Raw genomic sequence first — 22,847 nt, forward strand, 5'->3', positions numbered from 1 at the left:
ACTCATGAAACAAACTTTTAACGACATAATTAATAGAGGCAAGATTGATAACATAATATTCACAGATGCATCTAAAGACGAAGAAAGTGTCGGATGTGCTGTTACTTCCACAAATAACAGACTAGCAATGTATAGACTACCCTTAAAGCTCTAGAGGTTCTAATGCAGGGTACCAAAAACTTAGCAATCTGCACGGATTCATTATCATCCATAAATTCGATTAGAAAAATCTACACATCAAATCCTTTAGTTAATGAGATCCACGAAAGATGTACAGCACTTGCTAAATCAAACACTTCGGTTTCGATGATATGGAATCCTTCACATGTTGGTATTAAAGGAAATGAGAATGTTGACCACGCAGCAAATGAAGCACGTCGCTCTGGCCTTACAGATGAAAAAGTCCAAATGTTTCCAGATATAATAATTGAAATTAAAAAGTTATCTACCTCAATGTGGCAAAATCAATGGAACAGGTGCACTACCCAACTTAAGTCCATCCAACCAAACATTTTAGGACCTAGAATTGTTACTACGGAAAGAAAATCGAAGACCATCATTCGAAGGCTCAGAATTGGGCACACCCGGCTAACCCACGGATATCTGATGGTTCCCGAAGAACCTCCAAACTGCCAATATTGCAACTCCCGTCTAAGTGTACACTATATACTTGTGGAATGTAACCAGTACGCAGCAACACGGATGAAACATGGTATCCACGGAAGTTTATGTGATATTTTAAAATCTAAAAACAATATGTCTAAAGGGATAGAGTTCCTTAAAAACTGTAAATTATATCACCTGTTGTAATTGTATCATCTATCTATATTTCAATTTTGTAATCATCTGCTAGTTTTTTATTTTCTTTTTTTTTTTCATTTCATCTGTATTGAAATTTATTGAATCAATGTAACTTAATTTATTGTTTTCTGTAATACAGTTCCTCGTGTCAATGGCCACAGCAGCCGAGACATGTAATTTGAAATAAAAAAAAAACGCGTGTGGCAGTCCAGTGGGACTGCCGGTAGAAGTTATACTTCTATACACGCGTTCGCCGTTAAAAATTTATATAGGAGTCAATCTGCACAATCATTACATATGTAATGCTATAGATAAGAGAGAGCAGAAAGAGAAAAAGAATTAGTTATATAGGTATATGGTGCATCGTTTGCTGTATATAAATATTTGACCTGTAATAGGAGTATAGTAAATTAAGGATTGTATCAATATTTTAATGAAAATATATATTTTTATTTTTATATATGTATAAAAAGAGTTGAATGCAAAAAAAAAAATTTACACATACTCTGCAGTAAAATTCATTGTTTATTTTGTTATTAATTTAAAAATTACAATAAAATAAATATACTGCAACATAATTCAATATAATAATACAATATAAATTAAAATGTAATATTCATAACTATTTAAAACTGCCAATATACATTAACTTACTTTACGAAGATAAAAATAAAAAACCAACAACTCGGATTATGTTGTAAATGTTCATTTTATTTTAAAATTTATGTTTTTTGCGTATATTACATATATTTAATAAGATTAACGTGAGGTTTTTAAATATTTCAAAAATAAAAAAGGAAATTCATAATTGGGATTCGAACTCACAACCACCAGCGTATGAACCAAACACGTAAAGGATTTGACAATTAGACATGACACTAACGGATTTCAAAATTGACAGTTCTCGGTAAAACAGTGATTATTTTGAAATACAAAAGCCTAAAATAATTATAAACGTTTAATTTTAAATAATACAAAACATATCACATAAATAATAATATTAATACATATTATATTATATATAATATTATATATAATATTATATATATATATATATATATATATATATATATATATATATATATATATATACAATATTATATATATAATATTAAATACAAAAGGAACATTTTTATTCTCGAGAGAGGAAGAGAGAGAGAAAATATATCTTCTGTCTCTCTCTTACTCATTATCTTACATATGTAATGGTTTCACAGATTCACTCTCATGCAAACCAACGCCGACCGTGCGTATAGATGTATAACTTCAAAAATATTTAAAAAAAGTGGCTCCTATTTTTTGTGAACAATTGTTCTTTTCCTTTTCTTCTTTGTTTTCTATAATCTTTCGCGTGTTTCCTACTTCCTTAAATGATTCCGCGCATCACCTACAACGACTGAGTAACGGAATCTTCGAGACACAAAGAGGATCAGTGTTCTGAGCCTACTTCCTAGTACTTTGGTTCACTGTGAATGTTATATTGGGCAAATAAAACATTGTGCGACCTAAAAAACGCCGATGTGGTTGTTAAGAAAGTACCGACAAATGAACAGGAAATTTAGTTCTTAGAAGAACGAAGAAGAAAAGGTAATACAGCTCTTTTGTATCACACCTCAAAACTTCTTCATTTACTTGTTTCAAAATTGTCACACCCTGTATGCAGCTAAAATAATTTTATAGCCGCCGCTAATCCTCGTACTTCTGCCAAAAACGTTTTAAATATCATTGGTCATCTCCCCTCTAGACTCGGTCCAGTTATGCGTCCCTAAATATTTCGATATACATCTGTTTTTAAAAATCGACTTGCATGTCCCGCTTATAATTACTAAATCTCAAATTGCTATTTCCTTTCATCTTCGATAATATATAGAACTCTAATGGCTTAACTTCCGAATAAAATTGACTGTACTTCGAGCGGAAATAAATCCATTAATCGAACTGTTGCTCTCTATATTCGCAACAGGGTATATCTAAGAAATCGTATACATATACAGGGTAAATTACTATTTAAATGGGAATAAGCCACAATTAAAGGTTAAAATACGTTTATTGACGTTTCAATTTTCACTTCGGAAATCGTTCTCAAAATACAAACATTAGTAAATTAAACAAATTTTGTTTTTTGTTACTTAGTGAAAAATTCTTCTAATAATTTAATTTTATCTGACTCATCTATATTGACAATTCAGACATACCTTATACATTTTAAAGTAGACGACTTTAAAATGATATTGCCAATATTGTTGAGTTGCGTTCCTGGGACGACTTTACTTATAAGATAGTTCATTTGATTACATGAAATCAACTTTAACTTGAGAATATCCGTCAGAAAAGATCATAACATGTAATTCGTCTTTAAAAAGACAAATACATGCCATGATGACAATAAAATTCTCCTGTTAGTGATTCCATAGTAAATTATGAGGGAAAAACCAGGAAAAAAACCTCATAATACTATCCCGACATGGTAAGTATTTGATCGTGCATTTAGTTTACCCTCAATAAACACCAAATTCCGATTTTATATGTTTGTTATTTAAAACACATAAATGATGTATTCTCGTTCTTCTATATGGGTAGCCAGATCCTACTACATTCTGCCGAGGAATTCGCGACACAATTGGTCTCATTTAGCATAATTAGAGCCGCTTCTTTGATTTTTCTCTTTTTACCATCCGTTCCTTTTAGGACTATATTTGAATCATTCCATTGAACCCTATGTTCATTATCCCATGCGTGTTTACAGATTTGAGATCTATCAAATTCTCTATTTTTAATATAGGATTGATGTTCACTTATTCTAACATTTAATGGTCTTGATGTTTCACCTAAATAAAACTGATCGCATTCACAAGGTATTTTATAAATGCAATTCTTTGTCCTTTCTTGTTCATTGTTAGGTTTGGTTTTGGACAAAATAGATCTCAACGTGTTTGTTGAGATCTATTATTATAGCTTCAGAACAATATATGCAGGGTATAACAAAAAGGTAGCTGTTAAATTAAAACACATACTCTGGTAGAAAAAATATCCCAAAGGTATGTTCTAATTGAAGTTTTTGTTTAACAACTGATCGGATTATATCATTTTACTTTTTTAGGAATTCTCGGAGATGCCTTCCTGAATTTCCCAGGTGCGCTCATAACACTAAAGATCATCAATGTTCCTCGCTGACAATGACCGATATCAGAAAATTCAACGAAAGCTTTTATAGCCACCCATCGAAATCCTATTAAGATATGTTTGTATTGAAGCACCGTATGACAAATAATCCAAAAAGACCTAGTACGAAAATTAAAGAAAACGTTCTAAATAAACCTGTTAAGTATTTGAACATTCTTATTTTTGTAACCGGCAACACTGGCAACATTGGTTCTTCTTCTGCCCACAGCAGCCGCTATGTATGACAGCCGACGAAGCATGCATGTTCGGAGAAAGAAAAGAAGACGAGAGACTCGATTCTAACCATAATAGACATTACCACCACCACGCATACTAAAAATCCCTTTGTTCAGTTTTTTTGTTGTATTACTAAAATAAATTTAGTAAAGTGTAATCTCCAGTGTAGTTATTTATTACAAAATTAATAGGCCTTAGGTGGCATCAACAAAACCAAAAACAGTCAGTGTGTAGTACAATATCAACACTTCAAGAGGATTAGTTCCTGTTTGTAAAAAAACAATACTAAGCGTTACTGGGTATTGGAAAAAACCGAATTGAAAGGATATTAAAGGAGTATCATAAAACAGGAGTTTTGCCAGCAGAAACAAGAGGAGGTGACAGAAATTCTTTTTCTTCTTCAAGTGCCATTTCCGCGGCGGAGGTCGACAATTATCATAGCTATTCGGACTTTTGAGACGGCTGCTCTAAAAAGTTCACTTGATGTACATCCGTACCATTCTCAGGTTGCGCAGCCATGACATTCTACGCCTCCCTATGCTTCTCTTTCCTTGGATCTTTCTTTGCATAATCAGTTGGAGCAAGGTGTATTTCTCTCCACGTGTAATATGTCCGAGATATTCTAATTTTCTTGTTTTTATTGAATTTCTTTGTTCATCCTTCCCAGAACCTCTTTGTTTGTGACGTGTTCTGTCCACGATATTTTCAGAATTCTTCTATACACCCACAGCTCGAATGATTCCAGTTTTTTTCATTGATGTCGCATTCAAGGTCCAAGATTCCATTCCATATAACAAAGTCGAAAAAACATAGCACCTCGCCAACCTAACTCTAAGTTCCAATTTTAAATCCCTTGTACATAGCACTCTTCTCATTTTGTTGAAATTTGCTCTAGCATTTTCTATTCTGATTTTGATCTCCTGAATGTAATCATTTGTGGAGTTAATGATTGTTTCCAGATATGCATATTTGACCGCTTGTTCGACGTTGGTTCCGGTTATTAGAAGATTCTCGTTATTTCTTTGAGTTTTCGATATTGTCATAAATTTCGTCTTCTTGACGTTCATTGTTAGACCGTACTCTTTTCCATACTCCTCTATTCTGGTCACCAGTCTCTGAAGATCTTTAATATTTTCGGCTAAGATCACAGTGTCGTCCGCATATTTAATGTTGTTAATGGGAACTCCATTTACCTTAATTCCAGCTGTTTCACCCTCAAGAGCTTTTTTTTCAGGATCTCTTCGGAGTAGGCATTAAAAAGAATTGGCGAAAACAGGCATCCCTGTCACACTCCACGTCTAATTTTAATTTCTTCTGACAGCTGTTCGTTAACACGTATTTTTGCTCGCTGTTTATAGTATAAATTTGATTTCTGATTCTGAGGTCTTTGTAGTCAATTTTCTTTGATTTTAGGATATTCATTAATTGTTCATGTCGTACTTTATCGAATGCTTTATTATAGTCATTAAAACATACGTATATATCTTGATTGACGTCCAGGCATCTTTGTATCAGTATATTAGGTGGAAAAAGAGCTTCGCGCGTTCCTAGGCCTTTGCGTCTGTTGACAGAACTTCACAAAAATTAATTTCTAAAAAGCAAATTATTATAACACATTTCATTGAATCTATTATTTGCTGCGAAACTCATTATGCCAGGAATAAAACAGTTATTAGACGATATTTGCCTTGTGAACTACATATATCGAAACTGTGGAAGATGTATAATTCTACAACGGAGGAACATCTAAAAGTGAGGCAGTGTTTCTTCAGAAATATTTTTGTACGACAATACAACATTGGTTTTGGATCACCAAAAGTTGATGTATGTTCACAATGTCTCCAATTTTCAGAAAAAATGAACAAAGTCACAAACCCACAGAACAGCGCGTACACAAACTGCGTAGTAAAGCGTTTTATGAGTTATTAAGACAAGACAATCGCACAGTAGCAATATTTTCCTTTGATTGCCAAAAGAATCTACAACTACCAAAGATTCCAGACCAAGCCTGCTATTTTAGTATGCAAATAAATTTGTACAATTTTACAGTTGTAACTGGAAATTCAGTCCTCACTTAATCCTGAATCAATCTATCTATCTATCTAATTAGTCTTCTTCGGTCCATCTTTGGACATAGGCCTCCCCAATTCTTTTCCATTTTTCTCCGTCTGTCGCTACAGTCATACACCTAAAGCCCACGTGCTTCTTGATATCATCTGCCCATCTCATTTGGGGCCTTCTTCTGCTTCATTTATATTCCCACGGTCTCCAACTTATAAGAATTTTGTTCCATCGGTCTTCTTTTTGTCTTATATTGTGTCCGGCAAATCTCCATTTTAGTTTTGCAACTTCTTGTCTAATATCCCTCACTTTTGTTTTCTCTCTTATCCACTCGTTTCTCTTTTTCTCCATTAGTCGATTTTGTCCATGTTTGTTTTTTAAATGTCCACGTTTGGTTACCATAAGAGAGAACAGGGAGTATGCATTGATTGTATACTTTGGTCTTAAGCTGTGGATATCTTTTGTTTTTAAGAATATGGCTTAGTTTGCCAAATGCCGCCCATGCCAGTCTAACTCGTCTTTTTATCTCTGCTGTTTGGTTTTCTTTGTTAAGTTTTATAGTTTGACCCAAATATATATAATCCTGAACTTGTTCTATTTCATCTTGTCCAATCCTCATTGTGATGCCTTCATCTGTATTTGTTATGATTTTGGTCTTGCTGTAATTCTTATTAAGGCCTATCTTTTCAGCTTCTACGTCCAGTTCTTTCATCATTTCAAATAATTCTTCTTTTTTATCGGTTATCAATGCGATGTCATCAGCGTACATTAAATGGTTCAAGCGTTATCCACAAATTTTTATCCTTTTTTCTTCCCATTCTAATCTTTTAAAAATATCTTCCAGAACCTGATTGAAAAGTTTCGGTGATATTGTGTCACCCTGTCTCACGTGTTATAGGACGGTAGCTTTTTTATATCTGCTTTATTCCCTTTCTTGTGTAGGATAATGGTTACGGATTCCTTCCAGTTGTTTGTGATTCTTTTTTCTTTTAATATCTTGTTAAAAAGGGAGTGTAGAATATTAATTACCACTTTTCCACCATATTTCAGCATCTCTGCAGTTATTCCATCTTTTCCAGTCCTGAATCAATAAAATCGTTTATATGGACAGAGAATGATCGCCAGAGGAGTTCAAATGAGATTGTTTCCGCTGTTTATTACACATGCGACAAACTTTAACTTTGATAAAGTGCGTTTAGTGGTTGATGGTTGTGGGGGCCATAATAAGAATATCAGATTGGTTGGAATGGTTTAATACTGACTACAATATTGCTGTGCTTCACTTCATATAATGTGTATAGAACTCGTATATCCCATAGTTGGTCATTCTTTCCTTTCCCCTGATCGAGTATTTGCTCAAATAGAAAGAAAAGGAAAGAATATTACTCAAATCCAGTTAGAACCAAAGAGTGTAAGGAGACCTTTAAAACCAGATAAAATAAAAAGCATATCAACTTTGTTAACAAAACACTATGTGGTGAATTGGGTGGCTGATGAACGTCTTCATTTCCTCACAAAAGCTTTTAACTACTTGGAAAACACTAACCATGCGGAAGATTATTTTGAGGGTACGAAAGATCATCCTGAAGGTGCAGAAGACGAAAGTATGATTAATTCATCTGATACTGAAGATATTAACTTAATAATTTAGTTTTTGTTATAATTTAGTTTTATTTTATTACGACCCTTTTTCATTAGTATCATACACGAGGCTATCAATGTTATAAGAAATACAAAATCAGTTGAGGTTCATTTAGATGCATAAGCAGACATGTGTAACTCTCACGTGCAAAACAAGACATGTCTAATTTTTAAACCAAAGTATCTTTTTACTAACAAGTCTAATAAAATTTATGTTTTGTTTAGTACTAACTATTTTATCAAAAATAGAAAATTTTGGTTAAAACACGAAAATTTTGTTCATTGGTGTCAAATTACGATTTTGGTAGGTTTTTTGCGATTTACTCAAAACAACTTATAGGTCAAATGTCTGGTTTTGCACTTATACGCTTCAAACATTCATTTTAAAAATTTCGAGAAGTTTCACTTACTGTGTACCTACAAATAAATTAATGATTTTTTATTATTTACTGAATATTACTTACTGAAATTTTTGTCCCTTCGCGGCATGACACAGCAACGGTAGAGAAAGAAAGCGCAGAACAGACAAACAACTAAGGCAGCTCCGCAAAACACAGCAGCTAAAATCGGCAATCGCTCGGAAGATATCTTCCAGCCTCTGGTTGAGGCCGTTGTGGGCTCTGGGAACATGCTGGCAGTCAAAGTGGCCCACTGTTGTTGCAGCACCAAGCTGCCTTTGCCGTCGACTTCGTAGATTTGCCCTTCATCACCTGTAAGCCAAAAAAAGATTAAAATTAATAAATAATTAGTACAAAAGAGATAAATCAAATAGACGACATTTTTATACACCTCAAATTAAATAATAACGAATGTGAAAGTGTACTGTGGTGTAGACGAAGATTCTGAACATTTTTTGGTCAAAATAAAAGTGAAATATACTGTTTTACGAAATATATACAGTTCGTTTTTGGCAGTGGTGGTCAGGTAAAGTTCTTATCAGTGCGTGAACGAGTCTTTATTAAGTGTTTGTTTATTTGTTTTTTGATTGTAATGATCGGGGATTCGGACGGAAGATATGAACCTCCTGATAGGGGAAAAAGTATAATTATAGATGAAATGAATATGGAATTTAGCGGAAATGGAAAAAGCGACGAAACAGGTGGTATTGAAAAAATAATAAAACAAAAAAATAAATATAGTTCAAATATAGTTCAAGGTCCATATTATGTATTTGTGCAAAGTAAAGAAGGAAACATAGGTAAGTTTCATAAAATTTCTACTGCTAGATTAATTTTAAATGCAGAACCGGAGATCAGGGATAACATTTTAAATATTTCTGTAACTGGTAGAAATAAAGTTAAAGTCGAATTAAATTCATTCAATAGTGCCAACAAATTAGTCGAGGCCAAAGTATTTCAGGAAAAAAATTACGAGGCTTATATACCCACTTTCTTTACATACAAAAAAGGCGTAATAAAAAGTATTGACAAGGATATCAAAGACGATGATTTATTAAACACAATTAAACCTAAATATGGAAATAATTTTAAAGTTTATGAAGTAAGAAGAATAAAACGAAAGGTAAATGGTGAGTTACTCCCTACAATGGCAGTTATTGTTACTTTTAAGGGGCAAATGATACCTAAACAGGTAGTAATAGAAAAAATTATTTACGATGTAGGTAGACATATATGTTCCACGAGTAATCCAATGCAGACAATGCATGAGGTACGGTCACGTTAGTGCACAATGTAGAGGTAAAGATCGATGTGGAAAATGCGGCAATGAACATGAAACAAATTCTTGTAATTCGCAATTAACATCATGTATTTTATGCAAAGGAAATCATGAAGCAACGGATAGGAAAAGTTGTGAAGAATTTCATCGTCAGAAACAAATTAAAACATATATGGCCACAGAAAATTTATCCTATAGTGAGGCTAATAAAAAATATGATAATAGTTACGCAACGGTGACAAAGAATGTAAATAAAAGCACTCATTACTCAGTACCAGTTAAACGCAGACGAAATTTAGAAAGTTATCCTAATTATCCCCGTTCAGGATATTCTGACGAGCATAAGGAGATTCTTTCATCTCCATCTACTAGTAGTCAACCGGTATATCAAAATTATAGAAATATCCCTAACTATTCCCAATCAACAATGAGCTCAAATTCAAATAAAAACTGTAAAATAAACTCTGTTTGTGATATGATTATAAGCACTTTTAAAAATGTATTAAAGAATAACTCAATAACTTTAGACAATATAAAAATGTTTGACGATTTTAAAAATAATTTAAGTCGTATTCTCGCAGATAATGAATAAGTTCAAAATTGTACAGTGGAACGCTAGGTCCATTGTACACAATAAAGGTCATTTTGAGAAATTTATTTTTGAAAATAATATTGATATAGCTATAATTAGTGAAACGTGGTTAAAAGAAAAAAATAATATTAATTTCAGTGGTTATAATATATTTCGGAGAGATAGAGATGATGGTTATGGATGATTAGCTATTTTAACTAAAAAATACATTCAGTTCACAGGTCATCCAAATCATCATAAAATCAATCAGGTTATGAGTATATCAATATCAGTCAAATTAAAATCAAATAAAGTACTTAATATATATTCAGTGTATGCAAAACCAAATTTAAATGTATCAGAGAGTGAATGGAAAAAGTTTTTTAATAGTTTAAGTACACCATTTTTGGTGGCAGGAGACTTTAATTGTCACCATAATGCATGGGGTTGCGATCAGAATGATAGGGCTGGACTTAGTCTATTAACAGCAATAGAAGACTGTGAGTTATGTTTTTTAAATAATGGGGCCGAAACTATAATACCTAGATTATACACTAGAAATAAATCAGCTGTGGACATAACTATATGTTCCAGTGACATATCTTCCTGTTTTGATTGGAACGTTAAAAATGTATCTCTAGGTTCTGATCACTTTCCAATAATAATTGAAAGCGATGTTGATAATATAACAATAGTTAATGAGAGAACCCGATGGAACAGAGCAGATTGGTCGTTATTTTCTTCGATTCTTGAAACTATTGACACCAAAGATATAAATACTGATGAAAATATTAATAACATATATAATACATTTATTAATATAATTAATGATACTTGTGAATTATCAATACCTAAGAAAAAAATGACGATCAATAGTAAATTTAATAAAAAATGGTGGAACCCAGAATGTGCACAAGCTATAAAATTTCAGCAAGAAGCTTTTTTAGAATTTAAACGAAATAGTACATATGAAAATTACATAAAATATCAGAAAGTAGAGGCAATTAAGAAAAAAACAATATTAAAAAGTAAAAAAGCTTCTTGGCGAGAATTTTGTAATAAATTAAATAAAAATACTCCGGTGCAATAAATTTGGAAAGAAATTAAAAAAATCAAAAATACTTATAATGTCCCAAAAAATCAAGTAAAGAAAGATAATTGGACTGAAGAATTTTTAAATAAGTTAGCTCCACCCTGGGTTTCACCAAATTTAAATGTAAATCATCCTAAAAAAGTGAATAATAATAACTCAAAATATTTGTTATATGAATTTACTCTAAAAGAACTAGAATATAGTTTAAAGTGTCATAAAAAATACTGCTCCTGGATTAGACAATGTCCATTATATTATGCTGTATTACTTACCAAGGTGTCAGAAAATAAAATTGTTAAATATAATTAATTTAATATGGATGAAAGCTGAATTTTCGGATTCTAAAATACCGATTATACCGATTTTAAAACCAAATAAAGATATAGACTCAGCGGATTCATATAGAGGAATTTCATTAGGATCGTGTATTTTAAAAACATTCGAACGGATGGTAAAGAGAAGACTTGAATTATGGTTAGAGAAAAATAACAAAATTAGTGATAAACAATATGGGTTTCGTAAACTAAGATCGACATCAGAAAATATAGCTAACCTTATCCTAGACATTAATATATCCTTTTCTGAACGTAAATCCCTGGTATCTCTATTCATAGATGTAGAAGGTGCATATGATAATATCAAATTAAATATCCTCTATCAACAAATGGAGAAGATAGGAATACCCAGTGACTTTGGTAAAAGAATAATAAAACTGTATTCAAATAGGAAATTACAACTTCAAATCAATAATGAACTATTGGATCCTAGAATTTCTAATGTTGGGTTACCGCAAGGAAGCATCCTTAGTCCTTTACTATATCTCATTTATACCTCAGACTTACACAAAAAAGTTAATACAAGAGGAAATGTTGTACAGTTTGCTGATGATGTGTGTATATATGTACCTAAAGTTGAAATCGATCAAGGTATCAATATAATGAGTAAAATGTTTTCGACAATAGAAGAGTATTATTTTAATATAGGACTCAGCATCTCTACAAAGAAAACCCAAGCATGTATATTCTCCAAAAAACATAGATTACCACAATCTATAGTATTCAATAACGTTAATTTTGAGGTTCAAGCATCCATTAACTATTTGGGTATGGTAATAGATAGGAAGTTATTGTGGAACGAACACATAGACCGCTTAATAACAAAAACAGAAAAAGGATTAAATGCAATAAGATCAGTGTGTCATACAAGTTGGGGAGCTGATCCAAATGTTACGCTTACCTTTAACAAAGCTTATATTCGTTCAATAATAGATTATGGGTCAATTTTTTATAGTCAAGCAGCGAAGACTCACCTGAAGAAATTAGATAGGTTAGTAAATAAAGTCTTAAGAATAAGTATAGGTGCACTTAAAAGTACACCCTTTTCAAATTTAAATGTAGAATGCAATGAACCTCCACTAAATTTCAGAAGAGATTACTTAACGGAGAAGTTTTTATTAAAAATGTATGCAAAGAAAAGTCCAGTAGTCCAAAAATGCTTTGAGCTCAGTATTTACGATCTAGTCAAAGAATATTGGCAAAAAAAGCCTACAATTCCTATTATTGAATCGTACAAATACGTAAGAATACAACTTAGTAAGGACATTTCGACTTCAAGAGAATTACCATGTTTTAAAATAGAATTAGAACACTTGGACAGCATAAAAGTAGGATATCTTAGAGACTACTCAGAATTTCCACAATATATCCGGAATAGCATGTTCCAAGCTGACATAAAGTCTATGTTCCCTAATTATTCATATATTTTTTCGGATGCACCTAATCAGATTTAAAGGTTACATCTGCGTTTTACGATCCAGATCGAAAATTTAGTACAGTAGTAGATCTAAATATTAAAACCTCGATATATACCGCTGAATTAATAGCGATATTAGAAGCACTTAAATATATTAGTAATTTCTCAAGAACAAAATCTAATTACGTTATATTCTCTGATAGTAAAAGTTCAATACAAAAAATTGAAAATATTTCTAAATATAACAATATTGGATTTAATTATGTGTTATCTGAAATTATAAACCTGGTGGGTACAATAAAATTAAGAGGATCTAATGTAATGTTTTGTTGGATAAAAGCTCATTGTGGAATATTAAATAATGAAATAGTAGATAAAATTGCTAAATATAATGAACCATCTAAAGAATCAGAATATAAATGTGTAATTGAAGATCTAAATTCTCATCTAAGGAAAAAAATGATAAATTCATGGCAAAAAATGTACAATTTATCCAACAAAGGATTATATTATAAAGATATAAAACCAAAAATACAGTCCTCAACGTGGTTCAAAAACTCAAATTTTAATAAAGATATGATTAGAATACTATGTAGAATAAGATTTAACCATGCTCTGTCTCCGTTACATAAATTTAGAATTAATTTAACCGAAACTCCATTTTGCGAATGTGGCGAAGAAGGCTCAATTGAGCATTTAGTTTTAAATTGCTCATTAAATATACGATGTATAAACCAATTTATAATAAAAATATACGAGTATATCAATAAGGAAAAAATTAGCATTAAAAGACCTTTTAATTTATCAGATTTAATAAAAACCAATAACTTGCATATATATGAAATAATTTTTCGCCACATACGTGAAATGAAATTGAATTTCTAAATGTATTATGGTAACAGTGTATATATTTCAAACATAAAAAGTTAGTTATATAAGTCCTTTGTTTTAACCCAGTTGTTAACCTTTCTATACGTGGTCTAATTTTGTGTTGTGCAAATCGCCTTGATAGACCCCTAGGCGTATTTAATAAATCAGCAAAACCATATATTTTCCTTTTCCTTCCAGTAAAAAAAAATTAAAAAAAAATAATAATAAAAAAAAATAAAAAAAAAATAAAATAAAAAAAAAATTAAAAAAAAAAATTAAAAAAAAATTAAAAAAAAATAAAAAAAAAATAAATAAAAAAAAAATATAATGATAATAAAAAAAAAAAATTAACGTAGGAACGTACTTATATGTAAGTCAATAGAAGATAAGATTTTATTGTTACGGGTTCTCTCTATGACAATTGTTAAAAAAAAAATTAATTAATAACTCAAAACATAATAGGCTAATAGATTATGTCTCTAATCATAAAATGAAACTACACACACACACACACGAAATATATAAACCGACAAGTAAATTGCCGCTTAAATTTGTTTAATTTTAACGAGCAATAAAATCATTAGGTTGTACAGAATATCCAAAAAAATTATACATAAAAGTTTTTCTTTTTTTATTTAACCAAATATACCCGCATCAACCACTAAGGGTTATTAGCGGGGAGACATACACAAACAGTAAGATAAATATTGTTAGATAAAAGAAAAATATTTTTTTTACAATCTGGTATATAGTTTAGTCATTTTAAGATAACTTAATAAAGACTGTAAGTTTGACGTTAGTACGATTCTTTCGTTCTGGTACACTGGACACTCGACAATTATATGTTTCACTGACAACTGAGTGTCTTTTCTATTACTTGGTAAGATGAGTTTGGTTTCTAATTGACTTAGACATCCCTTGAGTTTGTTGGCAGTAGTTTCCCAAGTAGTCTTTCGTCAAACTTTCCCAGTCTCCCCTACAGTTGATTCACATGTTAAGGTCGGTACACATATACGAGCCAAACGGTATGCATACGGTATGCGAACGCTATATTCGGTAATGTGTACGGCAGAAAAAACCGCTTGCGTACTGTTTCATCGTGACTCGTCGCGAACCAAATTGTTGCGGTTTATTTCACGACTTCAAAGGAAGCTTGTCTTTCAGTTTGGACGGCGCTTACTAGACGCAGCGAACATTTTTATTGTGTCATCAAATCGACATTGTGTGAATGACGTGTTCCTTCCTAGAGAGACGTGAGAAAACAGTAAACTGATTATTGTACATATTTTTATTTTTGTTAAACAAGCAAAAACAGGAACATAAATTAGTACCCAAATTATAAATAAAATGAATCATTTCGCACATGTGTGTTCGTTGTTGGTTTGTCGCTTTCCATGGATCGAGATAAGTATGCGATCTGTACGATGTAGAATATTTTTCAAGGATCTGTACGCGTACGGTACGTATACCGTTCGGCTCGCATATGTTTACCCACCTTTAAGTCTACTAAAGTTCGTTCGCCTAACAGAAAAGTAGAATATAAACACTAGGAACGCGTGATCAATTCATTCGCAATTTCTAGAGATGCTGAAGAGGTATCTACTTGTTACAAAATCACTTATACTGTAACTAATTATATACAAAAGCGTATCAAAAGTAACAAGTAGAAATTCACAAGTAACGACAATTTACACCTCTAAACAAAGACGCTTAATTTGCAGTTTTAACAGATATGGATTCAATAATCCTTACGAATCACATTTATGTCTGTTGAATTTAATTATAGGTATAAATATAATTTTTATTTTTAATAGCTCTATGGATGTGTGTGTTGGTATAATTAGTGTTGGTTTATAATTATAGTGTTATTTAAATAAACTTAGAACTGTGAAAATGTTTAAGGTGTTTGCTGTTTTCTATCAACTTAAGTAAGGAAATTTAATATTATTTTGACTCTATTTAAATAATTATCTATTATGATGATAAAAGGGTTGCCATAATTGAACAGATATATTAAAAAGGTCAATACTCACAATCTAATATTTACTTTCAAAGTGTTACAGAAGCGATCGGTTTCGAGGCTTACAATATTTGCAATATCCTCAGGCCCATCAAAGAGTTTGTTTTGGTAAAAAACAATAATATAGATATCGCCAATAAGAAGTTTTCCGCTTACATCCAGGGTACTGTCTGTCTTCATCTTTTCCTTATGACCCTATCATTGTAGTGAGGTGTTGATCATTATATATGTATGTAAATAAAAGGTCTTACAAGGTAAAGACCTTTAGGTCCTAAAGGTCTTTACCTTGTAAGAACCTGTGACAAAAACAACAACAAAAAAAGGACATCATAGTGCAATGTGATTTTCCATCTTCAAACTCTTTGCTATGCCTGCGGATGAGGCAAATATTGTAAGCCTCGAAATCGGTCGCTTCTGTAACACCTTGAAAATAAATATTGGATTGTGAGTATTGACCTTTTTAATATATCTGTTTAATTATCTATTATCTATCTATTATCTATAATTTTATTAGAATATTAGCCTGTAAATAATACTTTGCAGGTTTGTGTATATAGTCACTAAAACAAATTAATATGTCGGACACAGATTCTACCGATGAACTCGTAAACATACCTTTAACTTCCCCCAAAAAGAGATCGAAAAAGGTCATTTAAGTAGACGTTAAAGAAGTAATTGTAAACGTGTATAAGCACGAGTTACAAGAAAATCCGGCGTTAATATTGTCCGCTGTTGAGAAAAGAGTAGCTGATAAAGTTGGAGTATCGGATAGTTCTGTGTTTAAAGTTATTAGAGAATATAAAACTACACACACATTAGTTGCACCAAAAACATGTACCACTCGTAAAGGAAAACTCGAATCTGTAGATGATTTTGACAAGGTAGCGATAAGAAGAATAGTGCATCAATTCTTTTTTAGAAATGAAATTCCCACGATAGATAGAGTTCTACAACAGGTCAACGACGACCCCAATCTACCTGATTTCAAACGTACTACTTTTTACAAGCTTTTGAAAAAACTTCAATTCAAATTTGAAAAACGTGGCAGGAACAGTATGCTTACGGACAGAGATGACCTTGTAATCTGGAGAAGAGAATTTTTAAGGCAGATAAAAGATCATAGGAATTAAATCTTTCGTCAAACTTTCCCAGTCTCCCCTACAGTTGATTCACATGTTGCAGTCCATAACTAAAAAGTGAAAAGTGGAAAACAAAGTTATACATAGTTATGAAATTAAGTTAGTGTTACCTTGGTCTAAATTTATATTCTAGTTTTTTCTAGGTGCCCTACTTTTAGGGGCTTCTTTCAAATAATACTTCGAAGTAAATAATATAGTTTTTAACATTTTCAGGTAAACCTACTTAGCATATTATACATAGATTGTAATAATAAATGTAGTTGAACAATGCGTTCCAGATACATATTTAGCATACCTTCATTTGTTATTATCGGTAAACTGTTATTTTTGTTATATAATGGTTTTGAAAGCTTGATTAAAATATTTAAACTGTAGAATACGCATTCGAGTATATATGAGTAGATATAATATATTAAAAGGCTTGTATATATGATAGGGTCTCGAATTACGATTTAAAGAGAGAATATCCAATTTAAAAAAGGAGATCGGGAAAAGAAGAGAAAAATCGAGATTAATAAACTAAAAGATCCCGACATTGCAAATGTATACAGACAGAAAATAGAAGATCAAATAAGGACAGAAAACTTAGAACAAGAAGAAGGCATTAACTAACTACGGGCAAATATACGAGATATTGTGTTACCGAAATCGGTTGAAATATTGAGCAAAAAGTCAGAAAAAAAGAAATCATTGATTTGATCATGAGTGCGAAATGGCCACAAATAGAAAGAACGCAGCATATCAAAGAACCATCGACGCAGGTTGTACACGGAGAAAAAAAGAGTATAGACGTCTTAGAAGAGAGGAAAAACGTAACCATCGACGTAAGAAGATGGAATACGAACAGAACACTCTCAATAAGATTCAAAGTATATTTGATAAAAATGAAATGAGGAAATACTACAAATCCTTGAATAATAGCCGTCGAGAATTTAAGCCGCGATTAAAAATTTGTAAAGATACTAACGGTAAAATTCTACATGATAAAAACTGGGTTCTTAACGGATGGACACAACATTTCAGCGAACATCTAAATATAAACGATACTGAAGGAGGTTACAACATAGACAATCAACAAAATCTACAACATCAACTACACAGTAAAGACCCAACAAGAGAAGAAGTGCCGAAATGCCATCCTAAAACTCAAAGACAATAAAGCCCCAGGAATCGATGAATTCTGTTCCGAAATGTATAAAAAGGTGGTGATCAACTTTTTGCAGCAATCCATAAACTAATACAGTATACTCCCTCTATAACGAACACGGTTATTACGAGGTTTCGCTTATAACGAGGTATATTAGATGTCCCGTGAAATTTCTATTGAACTATAACCCTCTATAGCGAGGCAAATTTGGTTATAACGAGAGAAAATAAGATCGAGGAACGTGTTTTATTTACATTTTAGAGCCGGCCGTGGTTATAAATAAATACCCGTTTTAACTGTCCCGCAATAAACTTAACTGCCGCCCGCAATAAACTTCTTTACAATAAATACAACTGTTTCACATCTTTAGAAAATATGATAGATAGAATAATACTGGACAATTTAAAGCAGTCAAAAATGACAGACTTCTTCTAATTGCAGAAGCAATAGTTTATGTTATCCTTGAAAATACGCGCTTTATACAGATTTACAGAATACAGATTTTTTGTTTTAACGTATATCATTGACAATAAAAGTAAACAACTGTTTTTTGTTTTAACGTATTTCATTGACAATAAAAGTAAACAACTTTTTTTCAAAAACGCCATTTAAACAATATTTATTAGCATCTTATATTGCTCCGAATGGCTTCACTATAGGAGGTTAATGTTTTAAAAAGCTACATATTCATATGTATGCACTGTTTATTATTGTTGTCTGGTTTCTCGTTATAGAGGGAGTCTACTGTAGTACTTATATGCCAGAATGAATTGGTACCAGAAGAGTGGCTAAAGGGAATAATATGTCCGTTGCATGAAAAGGGTGATCAACTGGAGTGTAAGAACTATAGAGGCATTACTTTGTTAACATCTGTGTATAAAATCTTCATCAATGTATTGTTTGAAAGACTAAAACATTTTACAAAGGATATTGTTGGTCAATATCAATGCGGATTTACTGCTGGAAAGTCAACTACACATCAAATTCAAGCACATAAGCAAATTCTAGAAAAGTCACTAGAATATAACATAGATACACACCATCTCTTCGTCGACTTCAAAGCAGCCTATGACAATGTGAAAAGAACTGCATTATATAATGCAATGATAGACTTTGGATGATAAAATCATCAAGTAGAAGAGACAAAAATAATCATATTAAAGAAATATGCAAACAACTACAAAAACACGCCGACCGTAAAGAATCTAGAGAACTGTTTACCAAAGTAAAATACTTAACTAAAGAGTTCAAACCACAAACGCAGATAATTAAAGATAACTTGGGAACGATCATCACCAATCTAGAGGGCATAGCAGCGACATGGAAACAATATTGTGAAATGTTATTTCATAGTGACCATGAAGACGTGAATCCAGAAGAAATAAATGACGAAAAGGAACCACATATTTTAAAATCGAAAATAGAAACCGCAATAAAAAAAATTAAAAACTGGAAAATCTCAAGGAGAAAACGGAATCACGGCAGAAACACTTAAAGAAATGGGAGACATAAGAATTGAAGTAATGTTCAAACTGTGTAATGAAATCTGGAACACAGTACAATAGTCAGATGATTGGTGTAAGCTCACTTTCATACCCATTTATAAGAAAGGCTCACCAACTGACTGTAATAACTACCGCACTATAGCCCTGATCTCCCACGCAAGTAAAGTTCTTCTTACTATAATTAACGAGAGATTAAAATCAATACTTCTACCACAGATCCCACAAGAACAATGTGGATTTGTCCCTGGAAGAGGCACACGAGAACAAGTTCTCAATCTCAGACAAATTATAGAAAAATCTAAAGGTTTCGAATCCAAAGCTGGTTTCGAAAAAAAAAATGAGGAGAAAACAGAAAACGCTAACGACACTTTAACAAAAGAGCTGCTTTCAATTGACGGCTGGAAGGATGTCATTTCTAATCTTGCCATCTCTTATAAAGATTTTGTGAACGTAGTTGAAGGCGTTGCAGTATGTGGTGAGATAACCGATGCAGAGATGCAGATGATCGCTGAAGTGCTTAAGAACAATGATGAAAAACAAGAGAGTGATGAAGACGATACGTCATCAGTTGCGGGGAAAATACATGTTCCGAGTTCGGCCGAAGCAATGAACCATATTACACAACTTAGACGGATAGACGGTACTTTGACAATAACGTAAGTCACTCCATTTTTAGTTCAATGAATATCCTGGATTATTTTGTCATTACTGAGAAGCTAAATTCTAAAAATCAGCTAAAAATTTCGGATTTCTTTGGAAAAAGTTAAAGTCTGTTTTTTTCGGTAATTGTAACAAAACATGGTCTTATTTAAAATAAATGTTTTGAGACAAAATATTTTTTATTTTTATTTAAATATATTTTATTTGTTTTAATGACGCGTTCTTACGTATTTCGTGAGATTTGATCGAAAATACCAATGAGAACACGTGCAAATGATAAAAATCGACAATAATTGACCATTTTTATAGCTTGCAAATGTTTTAATTGGTATTCTTGGCCGAATTTTGTTGGCCCAGTTTACTCGGTTGATAAAATTCGGGCAAGAATAGGAACGAAAACTTCCGCAAGTGATCAAAATAGTGTAAATCAACTATTGTTGATTTTTTTCATTTGCAGATATTTATGTAGGTATCTTTGTTTTTTGTAGATATATTTTTAATTCCAATTTTTGGATAATTCTAATTTTTTTAACGGTCCTCTGAAATTCGAATTATCCCAGTTTCACTGTATTACCAACAATATCAAAACTGTTTGAGAGCTATTGTTAAGAGACTAGTATAAAAAAAATCTAGCATTCTAACAATCACTCAACGATCAATAATGTCCATAAATAGGATCACTATGTGATCCATTGAAACATCAAACCGATAGCGAAATTTGTTATACAGGGTGTTTCAAAAAAAGGTAACCCCGTCTCTAGGGTAGGTAAAAAACTGAAAAATAATTGGGGTTTGCTTAGTAAAAAATTTTTGTAACGCCATCCGTTTTCAAGATACAGGGCGTTGAAGAAAAAAAATTTTACGCATTTTTTACGATTTTGCCGAAACTACTAGCAACATTGTAATGAAATTTTATACGAATATGTTTTGGAAGCTGATGCTGATACATCCCATGAATTTGTTTTTATATCTGATTCTCATAGAGGGCGCTAGTTACACGGATCGTACTAAGTATTAGTCAATATAACTTTTTTAAGAGTATAATTATTAATCAAAATTTCAAGTAAACTTAAATATCATTCAATTTTACACGAAAAAGGTACTCTTGGTAAAACTCGATACTGTGTACCGTTTTCGGAATATTTTGATTTGAAAATTATGAAGTAATAATTGATGCTGGTAAAAAATAGTTAGTAATTAAACAAAACTCACAAGAAGAAAATTAAATTAATGACTAAGAGCATAAAATAAAATTCAATTACAGTAAGTGTTCAAAATACCCTCCGTTTTCGCGAATACACAAGTCTATTCTTTTTTCTAAAGATTCCATTAACCTTCTAAACGGTAGGGGATCAGCTATGATGTCATTAAATTGACGTTGAATTTTTTCTTCCAATTCTTGGCGTGAATTTACCTCTGTAGCATAGACTTTTTCCTTAATATACGACCAAACTGCGTAGTCCAAAGGGTAAAAATCGCATGACCGAGGAGGCCAATGAATCAGAGCTTCTGCACCTCTACCAATCCATCGATTCGACAAATGATTACTCAACCAATTACGACACCTTCTATCAAAGTGTGGTGGAGCTCCATCGTGCATAAAAAATAAAGATCTTCGCTCGTTTAGCGTTAAATCTTCTAATATCTCGAATAAGGAATTGTTTAAAAAATCAAGATACATATCACCATTTAAATTTCCAGGTAGAATATGATAACCTATTAATTTGTTACCTCAAGTTGCTGCCCAAACATTAACTTTAAATGAGTGTTGGTAATGTGATACCCTTTTGACTCGTGGATTCTCATCACACCAGTAGTGTGCATTATGGGAATTAAACATACCTTGTCGCGTAAAGGTGGCCTCGTCCGTAAAAAGAATACATTTTAAAAAATTTGGATTGTGGGCTCTCCTTTGTTGCAATCTTTCACAAAAATCCACTCTAACCGGTAGATCATCTGGCAAGAGCTCTTGGACTTGTCTGTAATGATAAGGATGTAATTGCTGTTCTTTCAGTATCCGCCAAGTACTTGAAGAAGAAGTATTTGTTTGTCTTGCTATATTCCTTACGCTAACTGTTGGATCTTGATCAAGTAAATTTAAAATATTATTTTCTTTATTAATTGTTCTTGTTGTTCTTGGTCTACCAGAATTTATTTTATTTGGTCTCACATTCCCAGTTTCTCGACAACGTCGTTCAACGGCTCTAAATGTTTTTTTACTTGGTAAGTTTCTTCTAGGAAACTTTTCTGCATAACGTGTCACAACTGCACTAGAACACCCTAAACATTCGCCTAAGGTTATTAACATGTCAGTGTATTCAACATATGATTACATTTTGATTTGATTTTACAAATAACAAGGTTTCAAAACTCTAACTATTGTTGACTTATCGTCATAACAATCAATAAATGTCAGATTTCCATGGCACACTTGGAGAAAATAGAGGTATACCTATTAGAACTTTATCATTACTACCAGCATCAATTATTACTTCATAATTTTCAAATCAA

The 22,847-nt window shown here is 31.9% G+C and overlaps 1 protein-coding gene across 3 annotated transcripts in view; it reads right to left on the minus strand.

Annotated features, from left to right (window-relative positions):
- The window catches only part of LOC140451418 (uncharacterized), a 72,343-nt gene that overhangs the window by 9,299 nt on the left and 40,197 nt on the right, over positions 1 to 22,847 (minus strand). For all 3 annotated transcript variants that reach the window (XM_072545209.1, XM_072545207.1, XM_072545208.1), the window contains exon 2: positions 8,367 to 8,612. In XM_072545209.1, the coding sequence (XP_072401310.1) occupies positions 8,367 to 8,532 (166 nt within the window). In that variant the 5' untranslated portion in view covers positions 8,533 to 8,612. The remainder of the gene's footprint in view (positions 1 to 8,366; positions 8,613 to 22,847) is intronic.

This window comes from Diabrotica undecimpunctata, chromosome 9 (genome assembly GCF_040954645.1).
Source record: "Diabrotica undecimpunctata isolate CICGRU chromosome 9, icDiaUnde3, whole genome shotgun sequence".
Lineage (NCBI taxonomy): Eukaryota > Metazoa > Arthropoda > Insecta > Coleoptera > Chrysomelidae > Diabrotica > Diabrotica undecimpunctata.